Raw genomic sequence first — 21,121 nt, 5'->3', positions numbered from 1 at the left:
TCATCTACGTCCTTTAAAGCATTATCCACTCAGACATGATGTCATTTCTGTAAGGACACGACCACATTCCTGTCTAGGTCACACCCACTCACATGTTCCCACTCACTCTCATTACCATATATGGAGTCTAGTTTCCTTCTCGACTCAAAGACACTCCCACATTCCTTATTAGCAGCTTTACATGAGCACCTGTACACCAGCTATTTCCTGATATAGACTCGAAGACACGCCCATTTTAACAGCTCTGATGTGGTTATTAGAAGCAGATGGTTCTGTGAGTGATGCCTGATGGAGTAACTGTGAAAGTCTTCAGTCAGCGTGACTGTTTGTGTAATACACTGAAGTGAGCTCAGCAGACACGTGTAGGGTTTTTTGCTTCATCATTTTTTTATGCTGAGACTTCAGTTATTCCACTTTTAATTACGGAGCTGTACGATAAGTTCTGTGGTCATGCCAGCACTGCATTGGAGGAATGAGAGAATCGGAGAATCAATGAAGAGAGAATTACTCCTCCTTTCTGCTGACCTTCATCCCTCGATCTCTGCATTAACCCGACGCAGCAGATCAGTCGATATTACTACTGATGAAAGTGCTGCGTTTGATCTGTTTGGACTGGAAACTTATTTGAGATCAGACAGGCATCATCAGAACATGGAGAGATACTTAGGACTCGGACAGGTTAACCTGAATCAGACTTCAGAGTTTGCTAATTCTGGATTTTGTTTTGTTTGAATTGGATGTTTGATTTAAACATTTAATGGTTTAGATTAAAGATTAGGCAGGAACTTCAGAGTTTTTCATTTCTATTTTTTTGATTAGACAGATCAGATTTAGAGCTTGTTTGAACTGGATAAATACTATGTTTCTGATATGTTTAGATTCAGGGCTTTTTTTTAAATCTGATATATTTGGCTAGACCTCAGTGTAACACTTCTGTCTGATCAAACATTAGGTATAAAGTTTGTTTAGATTAGACTTGGTCTAGATTGACACATCTCTAATTTCTGGATTTGGACAGGATTGGACAAATGTTTCAGGTCTTGCTTAAATTAGATTGACATTTCCGACTTTTCCCTGATTACATGAGGATTTCAGGAGTCAGTTTGTTTAGATCTGACTTTTCCCTGATTACATGAGGATTTAAGGAGTCAGTTTGTTTAGATCTTATTATTATATTACTGCAATGAGTTTGTACTGGACAGGGTATTTTAGGGTTTGTTGATTTGGAGTGTTTGGGCATCTGGTTGTGATGTGATGTCCTGCTCATCTCTTCATCCTCATGGAGATAAAGAGCTCCACTGACTGTCTAAAGCAGGACAGAAAGACAGCAAAGTGAGACGGAAGTAGGCTCTGATCAGGAAGTAGGCTGAGCAGATGTTGGAGCTTTATTAACTGTAGTGAGAATAAAAAAGAGACGGGGAGGAAATGAAATCTTCAGGGAAATCAGAGTCTAAAAACGGCTGCCATAGCCATATGGCAGGAGCGTCCGAACTTTTCTTATCAGGGGCCAGATGGAGGAAAGGAAATATGGGTCGCAGGTAACAGGCTATCTGCTCTAATAAAAGTAAATAGCATCCGCGTCGGCTCGGCTTTATTAGAAGAGAACAGCTTTCCTGTGGCGAGTTTAAATAAAGCGACTGTTCGCATCACACCACTCGGCGCTCGTTTCTAAGCAGCACTGAAATACTGGACGATCACAATCGACTAATCGAGATTAACAGCGTATTAATGAGACGTTGTAGCTGTGTTATAAGTGCTCATGTGAGCGAGTAGTTTGAGGTCTTTAAATGAAACATCTGGCTGGACTCCAGGCTTCATTCACTTTAAGGCTGAAGAAAGAAGTCACTTATACAAGCTTACACTCGCTCGCTGTATCCGATCTAGCAGCTCTGGTCTGTTTTTAATTGTGGTGCTCAGCAATGCATTATGGGAATCCTTCCTCTTAATTACCCTACAGTGTGTGTAGCTAAAACAGCTCTTGGGTCACGGGGTCATTCACAGTGTGAGCTTTTCTTCACAAACTTTCCTTAGGAATAATCCTGAGTGTTTTTAAAGACACAAGAGTGATGCGTAAGTGCGCACTACAAAGGGCACTAATTACAGGGAATTGAACACCCACAGTACAACCGAGAGCTCAACTTTTTATAATGATGTGATTTATTCTCTCAAGTCGTGTGTGAGACTGTGATTTCATTCAGTTCATCAAATGAGTGAAAAGAAAAACAGGAATTTCAGTGGAGCTCTCTCTCTCTCCATCTGCTATAAACAGACAGATTGGTAGCTGTACATTGATCTCTCTGCTTCATGTGGAGACTGAAGGTTGTGACAGATTTACAGATGTTGTCTCCCTGCCTGAGGTCACATGACCTGCTCTGAAACACTTCGAGTGTAAAATAACAAGCGCTAATCTTGGCACTGCTTCCATCTTCATCCAGACCAAATGCTCTGTGTTTAATATGAGATTGATATTAATAATGACTTCTCTATAAGTTTAATTGACTGCTTTATAAGTTAACTCGACTCTTCTATGGGTTTAATCGACTCCTCTATAAGGTTAATCGACTTTTCCTTGGGTTTAATCCCTTGAAGGGTTTAAGTGACTCCTCTATAAGTGTAATTGACTCTCCTATGGGTTAAATAAACTCCTTAAAGGATTTAATCGACTCTCCTATAGGTTTAATCGACTCTCCTATAGGTTTAATCGACTCTCCTATAGGTTTAATTGACTCCTCTATAGGTTTAATCCTCTATAAGTTTTGTTGTCTCCTCTATGGGTTTAATTGACTCCTTAAATGGTTTAATTGACTCCTCTATGAGTTTAATCGACTCTTCCACAGGTTTAAACCCTCAAAGGCTTTAATCGACTCCTCTATAAGTTTAATCAACTCTCCAACAGTTTACTCGACTTCTCTATAAGTTTACCCAAGCTGCCTAAAAGTTTAATCAAACCTCCCACGTGTTTAATCCCTTAAAGGGTTTAATTGACTCCTCTATAAGTTTAATCAACACTTCAAAAGGGTTGAATCAATTACTCTATAAGTTTAATCGACTCTTCCATGAATTTAATCCCTCAAAGGGTTTAATCGACTCCTCTATAAGTTTAATTGACTCATCTAAAAGTTTAATCGACTCCTCTCTAAGTTTACTCGACTCATCTAAAAGTTTAATCGACTCTTCCACGAGTTTAATGCCTCAAAGGCTTTAATCGACTCCTCTATACATTTCATTGACTCATCTAAAAGTGTAATTGACTCCTCTTTAAGTTTAATCGACTCTCCCATGGGTTTAATCTCTCAAAGTGTTCAATCAACACCTCTATAAGTTTTATTGACTCTCCAACTTGTTTAATCGACTCCTCAAAGGGTTTACTCGACTCTCCTAAGCGTTTTATAGAATAGTCGAATAAACTTACAGAAGTGTCGACTAAACCCTTCAGAGTTGCCTTCACTCGGCTTCATTCCCTTCCACAGAGCTGACACTCGTCTATACTGCTCAAATCTCTCACTACACTGGTTTGGATGCAGGGAGTAGGAAAAGGTGTGCAGGGATCGATGTAGTGATGGAATGAAAGTCAGGATGGGTTGTCAGCCAGCGAGCACGCTGTGAGATCTGCGAGAGCTGTGAGTGTGTGGTCAGAACAGCGCTGGACTCTGTGCCAGTCTGGCCTGAGTTTCATATTGATCTCCATAATGTTTACGAGGGAAAATGAGTCGCTGCAGCTTACTAATGAATTTTATTATAAAGCAGACCAACAGGCTGCTGCTGCTGCTGCTGCTGATGCAGGACAGAGTTAAGCAGCTGCACACACCAACACTTCACAATCCCCACAGGACACCAAGCTCTGATGGCTTGCTAATGGTCCAGTGGAGTACAGAGCATGAGTAATGCTAGGTTTATAACATCCTAGTGAAGTTCACCTGAATTCATCTCCATGCTGAGTGAAGCTGAGGAGGAGTGTGTGGACGTGCGAGAAGATAGATTACACCAGCTGAAGCTTTTATCTACACAGATACAGCATTCAGCACGAGGGATATATAACATAGCAAGTGAAGTCTAACGTAGCGAGTGAAATCTAATGTGCCAAGTAAAGTCTAATGTAGCAAATTAAATCTAACACAGAGTGTGATAGCATGGAATATAGAGAGTGAAAGAAGTTGTGATAAAATTCCTGGTTAGAGATTCGTGGGTTAAATTCTCTGGAACTAACTTCTGGGCAAAATTTTCTTTATTAAACATTCCTGAAATAATCGTCATGTATAAAGTTCATAGACAATCCTGGGTCTGGGTTCCTTATGCAACGATAATTTTTCCTGGTTATGATTTTAAGGACGTAAATTCCTGGACTCCAGAGGACAACAGAACTCTTCAACTCTTCAGATCCTGAGTGTAGGTTCTTCTAGTAACATTTCTGGATTTCTTGGACTCTAGGTTAAACTCCACATGCTCATTTCCTGGATTTTAGTGTCTAGGTCTTTAGATTCTTGGTTCTGGGTTTCTGATGTAAAACTTTCTGGTCTTAAATTCCTGAGCTACAGTTATTGTTACTGCTGTTAAATTCCTGTGATTAAATGCTGGGGCTAAGTTTTCTGGTGCTGTTATAAATTGCAAAGGTGCTTGTAAGCATTTCTATGATCACTACAAATTTGATATGAGATGGATTCAGCACACTCACTGTTTCCTCTCCAAGACTAACTGATTACTGATGTTTCAATGTCTCTCTCTCTCTCTCTCTCTCTCTCTCTCTCTCTCTGTAGAAGCTGCAGGTGTTGAGGAAGACTCTCCAGGCGCTGATCTATCCCATATCATCCACAACGCCTCATCATTTCGAGGTGTGGACGGCGACGGCTCCCACCTACTGCCCTGAGTGTGAGGGTCTGCTGTGGGGCATTGCACGTCAGGGCATGCGCTGCACCGAGTGTGGCGTCAAGTGTCATGAGAAATGTCAGGACCTGCTGAATGCCGACTGCCTGCAGCGTGAGTGTGCATGTTAAGACTTATTAATGCGGGCAGGTCCATAACAAAGATCCTTATTGTTCAGGTACACAATATACTGGTGGAGCTCATTATTTACCTCACAAATGCCAAACATTATCGTAATCCTTAAAGAAATTATAGTAGGATTGAAACTAGACAGACAGACAGACAGACAGACAGACAGACAGACAGACAGACAGACAGATAGATAGATAGATAGAGAGAGAGAGAGAGAGAGAGAGAGATAGATAGATAGATAGATAGATAGATAGATAGATAGATAGATAGATAGATAGATAGACAGACAGACAGACAGACAGACAGACAGACAGACAGATAGATAGATAGATAGATAGATAGATAGATAGATAGATAGATAGATAGATAGATAGATAGATAGATAGATAGATAGATAGATAGACAGACAGACAGATACATACATACATACATACATACATACATACATAGACAGACAGACAGATACATACATACATACATACATACATACACAGCAGACAGACAGACAGACAGATACATACATACATACATACATACATACATACACAGACAGACAGACAGACAGACAGATACATACATACATACATACACAGCAGACAGACAGACAGACAGACAGACAGACATAGATAGATAGATAGATAGATAGATAGATAGATAGATAGATAGATAGATAGATAGATAGATAGATAGATAGATAGATAGATAGATAGATAGACAGACAGACAGACAGACAGACAGACAGAGACAGACAGACAGACAGACAGACAGACAGACAGATAGATAGATAGATAGACAGACAGACAGACAGACAGACAGAGACAGACAGAGACAGACAGACAGACAGACAGATAGATAGATAGATAGATAGATAGATAGATAGATAGATAGATAGATAGATAGATAGATAGATAGACAGACAGACAGACAGACAGAGACAGACAGACAGACAGACAGACAGACAGACAGATAGATAGATAGATAGATAGATAGATAGATAGATAGATAGATAGATAGACAGACAGACAGACAGACAGACAGACAGACAGACAGACAGACAGATAGATAGATAGATAGATAGATAGATAGATAGATAGATAGATAGATAGATAGATAGATAGATAGATAGATAGATAGATAGATAGATAGAAGCCGAATGAGGTCAGAAAGGTTGAGTGATTATGGGAAGGCAAAAGGGTTAAAATCAGAGAAAAAGAAATGTTGAGAAATTGCATTGGATGGAAGCAATTGATGAACCAGTTCTATTCTAACCTACTCTAGGGCAGATCATAACCATAGACCAGTATTGAATTTTATTCCTTTATATTTATATTTTTAAAATAGGCTGTTTCAGTAAATCGACAATTAAATGAATTGACTCCATGACTCCATGAACCTTCTCAATGAATCGACTCATCAATGCACAGTGACTTTCTGATGCTTCTCTCTATGTATTTTCTTCTTCACTCCTAATTTGACACTGGAATGTTCTGGAAGGCCATGTTTCACAGAAATGAGGGCTGTCACAAGCAATTAACTCTGATCTTCATCACGTCTGACTTGACGAGCTGTCCCGAGGGCAGTTTGGGGATTTTCCTGCTTCAGTACTTCTGATTGAACGTCTCGATTCCTTCCTAGGTTTAGTACTTCGGTAGTTTGACAGAGTCGTGGGTTTAGTCATCCGTGCACTCGTCAGAAAGGAAGCTAAAGAGGAAACTAAACAGGAGCTTGTTTACTTATGTAGGGCTCCTGCAGGCTGTTGGCCTGACAGAAGAACGCTGTCGTTCTCCATCAGACAGATTAATGATGAGTCTTACTGTAGGAGGAGAAGATGGGTTTTTTTCTAAAGTAGTGTGTGTGTGGCGCAGCTCACAATCTAGACACGATTTCAATCGACACGAGTAAGTGTATATAGTGTCCAAATAATTCTGATGTGTTGAGCAATTCCTTTGCCAGTTTGTTGGTTGATTTGGTGTTTTGCAATTCCTGTGAGAAGTTAGCGGTCTAGCTAATGGTTTTGATGGGTTTTTCCTTTAAGACGATTGTTTGACAATTAGCTGTTAGCTTTGTCATTAAATCACACCACGCTCCATAATGTACGTACTTCACAACCTTAAAATGCTTTCCAGATGTTAAATGACTCAGTTTTGGTTTCTTTGTTAAATGTTTTTTTTTCCAATCTTGCTGCTGCTTTGAATTTAGCATTAGCGCTAGTTTTTGTCTGACTGGGAATTTTGGGAGCAAAACGTTAGCAGAAATATTATTTGTGTAATATTTTACACACTAACATACATAGTGTTGTGCGAATGTGTAGAATTATTGTATTATAATCCCATAATTCTGTTTAATGGACATAAAAAACGAATTATAGCCACTTGAGTAAATCCTCTAGTCGTGTTTGTCTTCATATTTGCGCTGCTAAACGTCATTACCTGGCTAATAGGTAACATAACGCAACCTCACGGCTTATAAATCTAACTTACTAATCAAAACTCTAGTTACTTCCTCAGAAAACAGCTTCCACGAGTTCAGGGTTGATTCTCAGCTGATAAACTTCATGACATCTGACTGGATGACTCTTCAGCTTCACTGCAAACTGTGCTTTATTAGCCTAATGCTAACCGTAGGATAAAAACAAGCCTGGTGTTAAACATGGAGGCTTATTTTTTACGACCTCATCTTTGAAAGCGGTGTTACGGTGTGTAATAACGCTGTTGTGAGCGTGACGTGTGTTACTGCCTATTGTTGGAGTTCCTTTTTGAAGTGACCCTCGCAAACATGGCCGACTGCCAACACAGCGATGGGCCTTTATTCAGCAGGATTTATAGAACAAGCCATCAGGATAAATCATTAGAGCGAAAGAGTCTGTGTGTGTGTGTGAGCGAGAGAGAGAAAGAGAGAGAGAGAGAGAGAGAGAGAAAGAGAAGGAAGAAGGAAGAGGAGATATGTGTGTAAGAGCTATTTGTAATTAGTTTCTTATATGAATATGCTTATATTAAGATCATGTTTTCTTCTGTCATTTCTCTCTCTCTCTCTCTCTCTCTCTCTCTCTCTCTCTCTCTCTCTTTCTCTCTCTCTCCTCTTCCTCTTCTAATTCTGTTGCAAATGTCTTCCATGATTTCCTTTACTTTGCAATAATGATGATTGATTTTGCTTCAGTCCATATTTACAGTCAGTTTCACTCAACATCAAGAATAATAGCATAAAAAGGGAGGGGCTAAGAGAGACACTGAGAGAGAGAGAGAGAGAGAGAGAGAGAGAGAGAGAGACAGAGAGACAGAGAGAGAGACAGAGAGAGATGTGTGTAACAGTTAGCTATTTGGTTTCGTTATCATGTTTTTTTGTCATTCCTCTCTCTCTCTCTCTCTCTCTCTCTCTCTCTATCTCTCTCTCTCTCTCTCTCTTGCTCTCCTTTCTCTAATTCTGTCGCAATTGTTTTTCTTTACTTTGCAGTTAGGATGATTGATTTTGCCTCCAGCTTATTTTTACAGTTTCATATCAACCATCAGATGAGTGACTTAATGTCATAAGAGGGGGAGGAGGCTGGGGAGAGAGAGAGAGAGAGAGAGAGAGAGAGAAAGAGAGAGAGAGAGAGAGAGAGACTGAAACATGATGGCTGAAACATAGTGGCTGTATCAGTAATTAGTTAGCCTTGGAGAGGAAACAGTGAGTGTTCTAAATCCATCTCACATCAAATTTGCAGAAATGCTTACAAGCACTTTTGCAATTTATAACAGCACTAGAAAATTTAGCCCCGGAATTTAATCACAGGAATTTAATAGCAGTAACAATAACTTCAGCTCCGGAATTTAAGACCAGAAATGTTTACCTCAGAAACACAGAACCAGGAACCTGAAAGAACATAAAAATCCAGGACATGAGCATGTGGAGTTTAAGAGAGACGACAACAAACTTATCTGTCATGTCTGTGTATTTACTCATATCACAGCACAAGTCTGCTGAGTTCTTCATTCTGATTGGTCAGAAGGTGTTGATTTATTTTCTATAACAGCAGCTGATCAGTGATTTGGTGAAGCTTTCGCTATATGGAAGGAGTCTCCAGCATGAGTCAGAGGTAAAGCTGTAAGATTTCCAGCATCTTAATAAGGGATTTACACTTCTTTGCGGTTTCTATAGTAACAAGACAAGCTGTGATTTTTACCTTATTCATTTTAAAAGAGAGAGAATAAAGAGAAGGTGCTTGAGGGAATGAATTCTGCTATAACAGAAGTGACAAGGAACTAACTGATGTTAGAGGAATAAATAAAACTCTTGGGGATGTGCTTTTATCGGACTCTAATCAACTTCACACCACTCTGATTTAGTTTAATAGTGTTTTATTCCTCACATATGAAGAAGTTCCTTTAATCTTTCTGACCTAGGTGCGGTTGAGAAGAGCTCCAAACATGGCGCTGAGGATAAGACCCAGAACATCATCATGGCCATGAAGGAAAGGATGAAGATCCGTGAGAAGAACCGGCCCGAAGTGTTTGAACTCATCCAGGACATGTTCCAGCTCTCCAAAGAAGACTTCAGCACTCACCTTAAGAGCGCCAAACAGGCCGTGCTGGAGGGGACATCCAAATGGTCCGCCAAGATCGCCATCACTGGTCAGTGAGAGCCACGGGCTTAGGGCTTATTTATTTATTTATTTACTTCTACAAATAACTTGAGATATTGGCTTTTACGGTTGGTAGTATTTGTTACTAGTTGGTAGTATTTGTTTGTAGTAATTGTATACTATGCAATCCCCAGTTGGTTACCAGCACCTGATGGAAAGAAAGGTTGAAAACTGGCTTAGAGCAAATTAGGGAAAAAATGTGTGGAAATATATAGTGTAAAGAAAAACAGATCCAGTGAGGGGCAGGTCAGGTGGTAAGAGAGATCAGATAAGCACTGGTCAAGCTAAAAGGAAGGCTACTGTGACTCAAATAGCCACTGTGTATAACCATGGTGAGCAAGAAAGCATTTCAACATGTGTAACCTTGATACAACAGCAGAAGATCACATTAGGTTCCTCTCTTGTCAGTCAAGAACATGACTCTGAAGACCCACCCAGACCGGACAGAGGAAGTTAAGAAAAGCACAAGAGGTGATGTTTAGCTGTCCAGTGTCATCTACAGATTGTTGTACTTAAAACTCTCAGGAGATCAGCAGTTTATTCTCAAAAATATTCAAACTAGCATCTGCCACCATCAACCATGCCAAGGTCAATGTGACTGAGATCCTGTTTATTCCCCATTCTGCCCCGGATGTTGTGGTGTCTGTTGTTTACAGTTTATCCACTTTCACACAGACGCTCTCATTTAGCAGACCTGCTCTCTGCAAGCTGCTGTTCTGCTGCATTGAACTGAAAAATCTGATAGCTACTGGTTCTTTCAGCAGTGAGAGAAACCTAATTATCAGTGGAGTCACAGGCCAGGCTAGCAAAACTCCATCGCTCTATTTGTGTCAGCAGCCGTGGTTTTCCCTCCACTTTGCAGATCCTTGCTAAGTTTACACTTCTGCAGAAGTGTCAATATGAAATAGACCGGAAGAGAGAGAGAGAGAGAGAGAGAGAGTAGATAACACCCTCTTGGTTGAAATTATCTCTCCAGATGAATCGAATCCCTCTTTATTTAGAATGCCTTCATGGACCCCTGGATTATTTATTAATCATATGATTAATGCTCAGGAGTATTTTTATCGATGCTGCCTCTTTTCGAGGACAGCACCTCCACCCTGTCTAGGGCTTAATATTGCTTTTCGATTTTAAGTGGATGGGATTTTTAGTGTCCAGAAAGTCTGAGAGCTGCAAAACCCAGTGTACTGTAGACCATTCCAGAAAAAAACAGATCAGCATTTCTCCACAAGTTCTTCTCTTATCTGTTCTACACACTGACTCACACATAGTCAGACTTATTGTCAAGCTAATAGTCGTAGTGTGGGGCTGTGTGAATCTAGACCGCTCTGTATTGACTTGGACCTGTCTAGGTTTCAGTCGGTGGTTTCTAGAAAACAGCCTAATCATTGGTGCAGTAAAGGAATGAAGGCTTGAGAATGGATCTGATGGCCTCCATCTTGACTCACTTTCATTTGGATTTAACCTAGATTACAATAAGGTTGGGATTTGAATCAATCTTGGCAAGTCCTGGACTTGAAGTTCAGACAAGATTGTTGGTCTTGAACACAGCTCTTAGTGCAGTGGTAAGGGTTCTAGGGTCCTTAAAGTTCTGAACATGTTTTGTTAAGTCAAAAATAAGGAACAATGAACATAGACAGACATAAAGTGAACATAGACAGACATAAATGACAACAATGAACATAGACAGACATAAAGTGTGAAAAAAATGTTTGCAAGAACAAAAAAAATGAACATCAGCCATCCATCCTTTTTCTGCACTGCTTGGATCTTGAATCCTACTTGGGGTACAAGGTAGGGGACATCCTGAATGGGGTACCAACCCATCACAGGGCACAATCACACACACACACCAAGTCATACACTATGGATTATTTAGAGATGCCATTTAGCCTTTAACATATGTCTCTGGACTTGGGGAGGGAACCAGAGTACCCAAAGGAAACCCCCAAAGCAGCAGGAGAACCAGAGTACCCAAAGGAAACCCCTAAAGCAGCAAGAGAATCAGAGTAACCAAAGATAATTCCCAAAGCAGTAGGAGAACAATAGTACCCAAAGGACCCCCCTAAAGCAATGGAAGAACCCGCATACCCAAAGAAAACCCTTAAAGCAGCGGGAGAACCAGAGTACACAAAGGAAACCCTCCAAAGCAACAGGAGAACCAGAGTACACAAAGGAAACCCTTAAAGCAACGGAAGAACCAGCATACCAAAAACAAATTCCCAAAGCAGCGGAAGAACAAGAGTACTTAAAGGAATCCCTCTAAAGCAACAGGAGAACCAGAGTACCCAATGGAAACTCCCAAAGCAGCAGGCAAACTCTGCCCACATTCCCCAAACCTGTGGGTGTGAGGCAATCATGCTAACTGCTATGCCACCCAAACAACAGGACCGAATCCATATGAAGGCAAATGGCATAACGAGCAAAGTAGTCTTTTTTTTCTTTTATTTCATTTCATGTTCTTTCTTCCTTCCTGTCTAACAGGAAGTCTTTGTCTAGCCTGGGCAGATGGACGAAGTAAAACAAACGCATTTCTTAAGCGTAGCAGTGTTCGGAGAAGTCATGTGATCCGATCACAGAGCTACATAATTTAATATATAATAAGAACAGAAGTGGATGGAGAAGTGAGTACTGATCCCTGAGGAACTCCTATAGTGAGGACGTGATGTAATGAAACTGAGCCTCTCCAGGTTTTATGGAGGTCTTTCACGTTCTCACATATCCAGCTCTTCAAAAATGTATCTGGATCTCAGTTTAAAATCATAGCTTTTAAAAAAGTAAGGATGAGTCACGTTTCAGGAGTTTGGTATATCTGTTGAAATAAAAATGTTTTTTTGGTAGACAGCTCCAAATTCCTCCTTCTGTGTCTCCACCGTGGAGGCTTTTTTCTGATCAGATTTGGTGACATTGTGATGATTTCTGTGGCTCTTTCAGCCCAAGGATAAATGGACCCTGAATAATTCATCATCTGGCTCATTCATTTTTAATAGCTGAGAGCGCTCTTAGTCCCTTTAAGGTGGCACATGAAATAGGACAGTGACGGCAAACCGGGCTGGAGGAGGATCTTCTGAAGCTCTCGTGCATTAAAGCCACTTACTTACAAACTGATTGTATTTGTAGCTACAGAGAGAGTGTATTTAATAAAAGATAATGCAGCATAAACAGGATCAAAAGTTTGCAGTAAGTCAATAAACAGGGGAAAAATAACCAGCAGCTGAACAAATGGCATCATTTAAACCATGACATGTTACCTGGATGACCATAGGGCTCGGTGTGTCTCTTGTGGGTGTGGCAAGTGTACAATCTACAGCCCACTGCACACTTAGTTATCATTTGTCTCTAAAATTGTGGCTATGTGTCACACACATATCTAGAAAATAAACATTGTCTACTATTTGATCTCCAAAGTGTAGGGTTAGAGTTGTGAGTAATCTCTCCTTTTTGGCTTTTTCTTCCTCTTCTTCTTCTTCTTCTTCTTCTTCTTCTTCTTTTCTTCCTCTAGTCATGTGTGCTCAAGGTCTGCAGGCGAAGGATAAGACGGGTTCGAGTGACCCGTACGTCACCGTGCAAGTGGGCAAAACCAAGCGCAGGACCAAGACGATCTTCGGAAACCTGAACCCCATCTGGGATGAGAAATTCCTCTTGTGAGTACATTCACTTCCTTTCACTCCCTTGTACTATCAATCACGTGATGGTGCTTATTAAAGGAGGTGTGGCCTGTGTACTTGTCTGTTCTACTAAAGGAGATGTGGCCTATGTACGTGTACGTTCTACTAAAGGAAGTATGGTCTCTTTATCTGTCAGTCTTACTATAGGAAGTGTGGTCTATGTACCTGTATGTTCTACTTAAGGAGGCATGATCTCTTTATCTGTCAGTCATTCTAAAAGTGGTGTGGCATCTGTAGCTGTCTGTTCTACTAAAGGAGGTGTGGCCTCTGTACCTGTCTGTTCTACTAAAGGAAGTGTGGCCTCTGTACCTGTCTGTTCTACTAAAGGCGGTGTGGCTTCTGCATTTGTTAGTTCTATTAAAGGAGGTGTGGCCTCTGTACCTGTCTGTCCTACTAAAGGAAGTGTGGCCTCTGTACCTGTCTGTTCTACTAAAGGTGGTGTGGCTTCTGCATTTGTTAGTTCTATTAAAAGAGGTGTGGCCTCTGTACATGTATGTTCTACTAAAGGATGTGTGACCTATGTAGTTGTGTCTTCTACTAAAGGAGATGTGGCCTATGTACCTGTCTGTACTACTAAAAGAGGTGTGGCCTCTGTACCTGTCTGTTCTACTAAAGGGGGCTTGGCCTATGTACCTGTCTGTTCTACTAAAGGCGGTCTTGCCTCTGTACATGTATGCTCTACTAAAGGAGGCACGGCCTATGTACCTGTCTGTTCTACTAAAGGTGGTGTGGCCTCTGTACCTGTATGTTCTACTAAAGGAGGCACGGCCTATGTACCTGTATGTTCTACTAATAGCAGCTTGGCCTATGTATCTGTCAGTCTTAATAAAGGAGGAGTGGTCTCTGTATCTGTCAGTCTTAGTAAAAGAGGTGTGGCTTCTGTACCTGTCTATTCTACTAAAGGGGACGTGGCCTCTGTATCTGTCAGCAATAACAACATGAATGGTTGCCATTTATTTTTTTAATATACATTTGCTCTTAAATTTCTCTTATTTATTAGATACATTTGATTTTGTAGAGATCTGTAATAAGTCTACACATTTATGTTTAATTTTTCTAAAACATCAAGATCTTTTACAAACTAAGAATCAGAGTGTGATGTAATGTGATGGAGATTCATTCTTACACTCGCAGGTTTTTCCCTGCAGGTTTCTCTCACTTCTATTCATATTTCCTGATGGGAAATGCAAATCCCACACCATCACTGAAACATCATTCCTGTACTGTGTGTGTGTGTGTGTGTGTAGGTGGGTGGGTGTGTGTGTCAAGCATTTAGATCTATTAAATCCCCTCGAGCATCAGAGAGGGCGGAGAGCAGTGTCTCGAGATATAGAGTGATGGCATTGGGCAATAAATATACAGTGTGTGTGTGTGTGTGCGTGTGTATACGTGTCATTTTTTATATATGTGTCAAAATCAGAAAATGATTATAAATAAATATAAAATTTTCTCAATTGTTCGTACATCCAGTGTTGAATGTTTGACTTTTGGGTTTAAAATCCTCCATTTGTCATGGTCTTCCTGCGTATTTCCTCAGTGTCATGATTATTGACGTATTGAGGTCATCGCCAGTTGAGTGTCTGATGCAAGCAGTTCTCCGGTTTGTCAAAGTGGGATATGTGAATGAAAAACACACACACACAGACACACACACAAAGAAAATGTCACACATATACATTATACAGGATGAGGAGGAGGAGGAGGAGGAGGATGAAGAGAAGGATAAGGAAGAGGTGGATAAGGATGATTAGGAGGAGGTGGAGGAGGAGGATGAAGAGAAGGATAAGGATAAGGAAGAAGAAGAAGGAGAAAGAGAAGGAAGAAGCGAAGGAGGAAGAGGAGGAGGATAAGGAGGAGGAGGAGGATGAATAGTAGGATAAGGATGAGTAAGAGGAGGAAGAGGAGGAGAATGAGGATGAGGAGAATGAGTGTGCATTTTGAATCTTCACCTTCATCACATTTCATTACTGCTATATCAGTCAAAACTGTACGTTCATTTTACTGCATTGTATCAGTTTTCACTTTTTTATGATTTTATGGGCTTGAAAAAAACTGAGGATCTTTATGTTCTGATTGGTGTTCCAATTTGACATATCATCCATATCTGTTTCTATTTCCATTCTCACCTCCATCGTTGAACATCTGATGGCTTCGTCAGGAAGAAATTGAAGTCAATGATTAGAAATGACACTGATGATCATACTCATAAGTTGCTAGAAAAGCTCCTGGCTATAGAATTACACTGCTGTTGATGTTTGTTTTTCTGGTTTTTGTCAGGAACTTTATCATCAAAGTTCACATCACCTAAGATGAATTACCCAAAGTTTATACAGGATACATTCAGGAGATGCTACACAAGGGTGCTATGAAGAGTAAAGAAAGCCGAGCTTTATTAGGATTAACTCTGATCACACCAAATGACTTCAAAAGCATTAACATAGTATTATGAGTTCCACAAAAAATAAATCAAGCCCTTGATGTAAATGATTGTACCATGCATAGACTAACTATCTAGCCTTGTTTACTGCATTCATCTATCTCCATTTAATCTGTTCTATATATGAGCCAGTGTTTCTGAGCTTTTATATCTATCTGTTTTGTTCTGGAAGGAAAAGTCTGATTATCTTCTGTAGAATATTTTAACCCTGTTTGCTGAAAAGCTGGATGATCTCTCGGACCTGACTCTTCACCCTTATCTGTTCATTGTGGAGGTTTGATTGCATTCGGATAAAGCCATCTGTCAGAGGAATAAACGTAAATATAAAAAGATAAACAGAAGGAGATTATTGTTGGAGCGGATTTGTGGCTTCTTTGGTTACATCCCACGCGCTCGTCTGCTTTCAGTTCAGCTTTAATCCCGGGAGAAAATGCCATCTCCGGCTCTGAAATGGCCGTGTTCTGTATTTATCCCGCTCTGGATCCCGCACGCCAAATAAAACTCGTTCCTCTTCAACCATCATAAAGCCTCCGTCCTTAATCAAAGGTGTGTTTAATTTAAACTTTTAATGAATTCATTAATTGCGACCAGGGCAGGAGGAGAGAAATAAATGAGCAGACGGGAAGGCAGCTGTTTCTTTTATTTTGTCCCATCCATGTCGATTAGCTGCAGCATGATCTCAAGTTAGTCAGGGAATTAGATTCACTCTCCTACATGGCAGATCCACTTCAGGAGAACAACACTGGGGTTTGATATGCCAAGCCTGGAATTCTGTACTCACAGTCTGAGTTTCAGTACTCATACTCAGTATTTCAGTATTCATATTCAGTATGTCAGTGCTCATATTCAGTAGCTCAGTACTCAGAGTTTCTGTACTCATAGTCAGTATTTCAGTGCTTATACTCAGTATTTCAGTACTTAAACTCAGTATTTCAGTGCTTATATTCAATATTTAAGTACTCATTATATCAGTGCTCATATTCAGTATTTTAATTCTCATAGTCAATATTCCGGTGGCCATACTCAGTGTGTCAGTTCTCACTCAGTGTTTCAGTGGTCATTGTCAGTATTCCAGTGCTCACAGTCACAGTTTTTCAGTACTTAAAGTCAGCATTTCAGTACTCAGCATGTCAGGTGCTTGATAAACAACAATCAGCTGTAAATGATTAATCACATTCATTGCCCATTTACATTTAGCCAAACCCACAAAGCTCCATTAATCTCTATGAACAGTGAGTGCTAATTCTTCCAGCATGCTAGCACAGACACTCTTATTCCTACAGCATTTTGTTTTCACAAATTTTGTTTTTCTGTCCCTCGTATATCTTTTACTTCAAGCGTATTTCTTTCTCGTCTGCGTACAAATATGTGATGATAAGTTGTTCTGTTTGGAAGCTTGTGCAGCAATCACACAACCTTTTTTTGTTTGTTTGCTGAAGTGACATTTATTAGTATTGATACGTGTGAAATGAGAAAATTTTGCTGCCACCTTTAGGGCACATGTCAGTGAGAATTACACATTTTCAGCACCACAGACAGCGACCGAAATCTCATTTTCAGCACCAAGGAGAGCAACAAAGAAAATCACTACGGAGCAGCGAACACAGACTTTAGAGGCGTCCAACATGCAGATCAGACTCAAGGTTCTGATAACGGAAACGGTTCAGATGATCAACAACAGATTAGGAAAAGGCTAAAGCTGATAAAGTAAATATGGGTCAAACCCAGAACAGCACCAACAACCCTGAACAGGCTCACAAGGAGTGAGACGTCACACTAACACAGAGCTTGGTGTCAGTATTTGTAGTTATTATGAGAATAATTATGATCATAATTTATTAGAAACAGCTGAGTGGAGATTTCAGATCAGGTGACTGGTGTTGTTGTGTTGTTGTTGTTGTTGTTGTTGAGCTAAGGATTCTGGGAGATGTTTACAATTGGAGCTAACCGGCACAGATGTGACAGTGTCAGCGTAAGTGTATGCAAATTAAAATATACACCCATGAGGCATAACATTACCACCTGCCTAATATTGTGTTGGTCCCCCTTTTGCTGCCAAAACAGCCCTATTCTGTCCCCTTTCTATCAGAACCAGCATTAACTTCTTCAGCAATTTGAGCAACAGTAGCTCGTCTGTTGGATCGGATCACACGGGCCAGCCTTCACTCCCCACATGCATCAATGAGCCTTGTCCGCCCATGACCCTGTCGCCGGTTCACCACTGTTTCTTCCTTGGACCACTTTTGATAGATACTGACCACTGCAGACCGGGAACACCCCCCAAGAGCTGCATTCATCAAATTTGCTCAAATCCTTACACTCCATTTTTTCTGCTTCTAACACATCAACTTTGAGGACAAAATGTTGACTTGCTGCCTAATATATCCCACCCACTAACAGGTGCCATGATGAGGAGATCATCACTGTTAGTCACTTCACCTCTCACTCCTCATAATGTTATGGCTGATCTGATTTGCATCATGTCACAGTGTGGTTCCCATGCCAACTAACCACATGTGCTCATGTTACTCTTTTTGTGTCAGTCCTGACTCTGCCCCTGTCCTGTTATCGCTCTCTTTTATCTGTTGTGTTCACCTGTTTCATCTCAGATCACTGATCAGCTTTCTTTGTCAATTTCTCTTGTTGCTTTGACCCTCACCTGTTTTATGGATAATTCCTGTTTAATGCCTCTTGAAATCTCCTCCGAATTTATCCACCAATTCCGATTCACTGCCCTTAGTGCTCACAATTGTGTACTGCGTTTAACCGCTCATTACACTTCTGACGTTTGTAGGTTGGTTTATCGGATTTGCCTGGCAGTTTGCTGATGAGGTCTGAAGTATAGAAGCCTAGGAGACTTGCTGTATAATTTTAGTTACTCCATGATTGTTGCATAAGAGAGCACGTGTTATCATGTTACTGAGTCATATAAATGTGTAGAGGAAGCTGAAGGAGGAAATGACCTTCTCCATTACTGTTCCATCAGCGAGGAAAAGCAGGATGTTGTGGTCATTGCGTATGTCTGAGGTTTGCTCTTGCTCTTTATGAGCCTCGTTTATAACACGCACACACACACATGCTGCAGAAGATGAGCCAGGCTTTTAACACCAACTGACCTGCTGGATTTCTGTAGGTTTAGATAGAGAGAGCTTTCTGTAAGATGACTTCTCACTCTTTTTTTTTTTTTTTTCACTTTTTTAACATAACTTCTTAAAGCTTTCTGCCAATCCCCCTCCCCTCTCTCTCTCTCTCTCTCTCTCTCTCTCTGTGTCTCTCTCTCTCTCTCTCTCTCTCTCTCCCTCTCTCTCTCACATCCCTCATTTGTTTAGCTCCACATATTACTCCCAAATCAAATTAACATTTTAAATTAAACTTAAATTAAACACAGTCCCTTATACATCATTTTTACACAATTAATTCAGAATTCATTATATATTACAGCTGCATGAGGTTTTTATTACTGGTTATTTAAACACAAAGCGACTGGGTTTAATATCTATTTAATGGACTGCAGGAAGCTCAGGAGGGAAGAGGACGAGTCTGTCGCTTTTGTCGCCTGTTTGTTGTACTTTGGTGCTCCATCACTGATGACTGGACGATGTAATGAAACCAAGCTACACATGAGCAACTTCTGCATGAGCAAACTCTGATGTGATCATTTAATGGGATAAATTAACTTTATGATGTCAGGTTCATCTGTCAATTACGCAGTCATAGTCACTCACACAGAGGAAATGTAGATCAATAAGGGCAAACAGCCCACAGATGAGGACTCGGTCAGCTTGTCCTTCAAACTGTCTGCTTTTATTTATTTATTTTCTTTTAATAGAAGAGCTTGTTGTATTAACACAAACACAGTATTATTATATTAAATTAAAAAAATGAATTAAAATTGGGAGATAAGAGAATGCACTGGATTAAGTGCTGCTGATTAACAGCATTACAGCTTTTGACAGACACCATTATCCAGAGCGACTTACATTTTTTCTAGTTTTTTTATACAACTGAGCAATTGAGGGTTAAGGACCTTGCTCAAGGGCCCAGCAGTTGAAGTTTGGTGGACCTGGGATTCAAGCTCACAATCTTCTTATGAGTAGTCCTGCCCCTTGACCACTAAGCTACAACATCCAGTTAAACCAGTGATCATTATACATATATACACAGATCAGCTATAACATTGTGAGCAGTGAGAGGTGAAGTGACTAAGACTGATGATCTCCTCATCATGGCACCTGTTAGTGGGTGGGATATATTAGGCAGCAAGTCAACATTTTGTCCTCAAAGTTGATGTTAGAAGCAGGAACAAAGGACAAGTGTAAGGACTCCAGAATGATTATCAGCCATTTTCACCAGTTTGTACTGTGGGATCAGACCAGACATGTAGCCTTTTCCTTCTTATGTTCATCAGTGTGCCTCGGGCGTCCGTGACCCTGTCTTTGGTTCACCGGTCACTCTTCCTTGGAGCATTTTTAATAGGTTCTAATCACTGCATACCTCAAACATCTCACAACACCTTTTGACCCAGACGTCTAGACACCACAATTCTAGACACCACAATATAGCAGTGTCTCAGATCCGTATGCTTCCAATTTTCCTTCTTCCATTACATCAACTTCAAGAACTGACCGCTCACTTTCTGTAATAAACCACACACACACACACACACAAATGGATAGAACTCTGGATAAGGGTGTCTGCTAAATGCCAGAAATGTAAATATAGAACTTAAATCTGGATAGAAACAGAAACATAAAGGTTTAGAAGGTCAGACTGTCCAGGTTTTTATCTGCAGTGGACGCTTTTCCTCTCGTGAGCAGGTGAATAAGAGCATCATGGGGTTTTTGGCTAGACGGGGAAACTACTGCACTGAGGTTTTCCTTCTCTCTATCTCACTCTCTCTCTCTCATTACTCTCTCTCTCTCACTCCTCTCTCTCTCTCTCTCTCTCTCGCTCATCATGTTCTCTCTCTCTCTCTTTCTCTCTCTCTCTCTCTCTCTCTCTCTTTCTCTCTCTCTCACTCCTCTCATTACTCTCTCTCTCTCACTCCTCTCTCTCTCTCTCTCTCTCTCTTGCTCATCATGTTCTCTCTCTCTCTCTCTCTCTCTCTCTCTCACTCCTCTCTCTCTCTCTCGCTCATCATGTTCTCTCTCTCTCTCTTTCTCTCTCTCTCTCTCTCTCTCTCTCTCATCACACTCTCTCTCTCTCTCCATCTGTTTTCAGCTCCATCTCTGTCATTCTCACAGTCACTGGCACTGAAATGTGATGGCTGTTGAGAGACGACTAAAAAAAGACTCTATTTATTTCTTGCTCTCAGACTTTTTCTGAGCATTTGTAATCACAATTCTTTATATATATATATATATGATATATTTCTCTCTGTAAAAGAAGCCATCTGTCTGTGTGCAC

The 21,121-nt window shown here is 40.5% G+C and overlaps 1 protein-coding gene across 2 annotated transcripts in view; it reads left to right on the top strand.

Moving 5' to 3' along the window:
• Positions 1-21,121, top strand: part of LOC131352418 (protein unc-13 homolog C-like) — a 203,088-nt gene that overhangs the window by 28,620 nt on the left and 153,347 nt on the right. For both annotated transcript variants that reach the window (XM_058388541.1, XM_058388540.1), the window contains exons 7-9: positions 4,755-4,974; positions 9,372-9,599; positions 13,113-13,254. In XM_058388541.1, coding sequence (XP_058244524.1) covers positions 4,755-4,974; positions 9,372-9,599; positions 13,113-13,254 — 590 coding nt within the window. The remainder of the gene's footprint in view (positions 1-4,754; positions 4,975-9,371; positions 9,600-13,112; positions 13,255-21,121) is intronic.

Source organism: Hemibagrus wyckioides, linkage group LG04 (genome assembly GCF_019097595.1).
Source record: "Hemibagrus wyckioides isolate EC202008001 linkage group LG04, SWU_Hwy_1.0, whole genome shotgun sequence".
In the NCBI taxonomy this organism is placed as follows: domain Eukaryota; kingdom Metazoa; phylum Chordata; class Actinopteri; order Siluriformes; family Bagridae; genus Hemibagrus; species Hemibagrus wyckioides.
The sequence above is the reverse complement of the archived record's forward strand: the minus strand, read 5'-3'. Positions and strand labels throughout refer to the sequence as shown.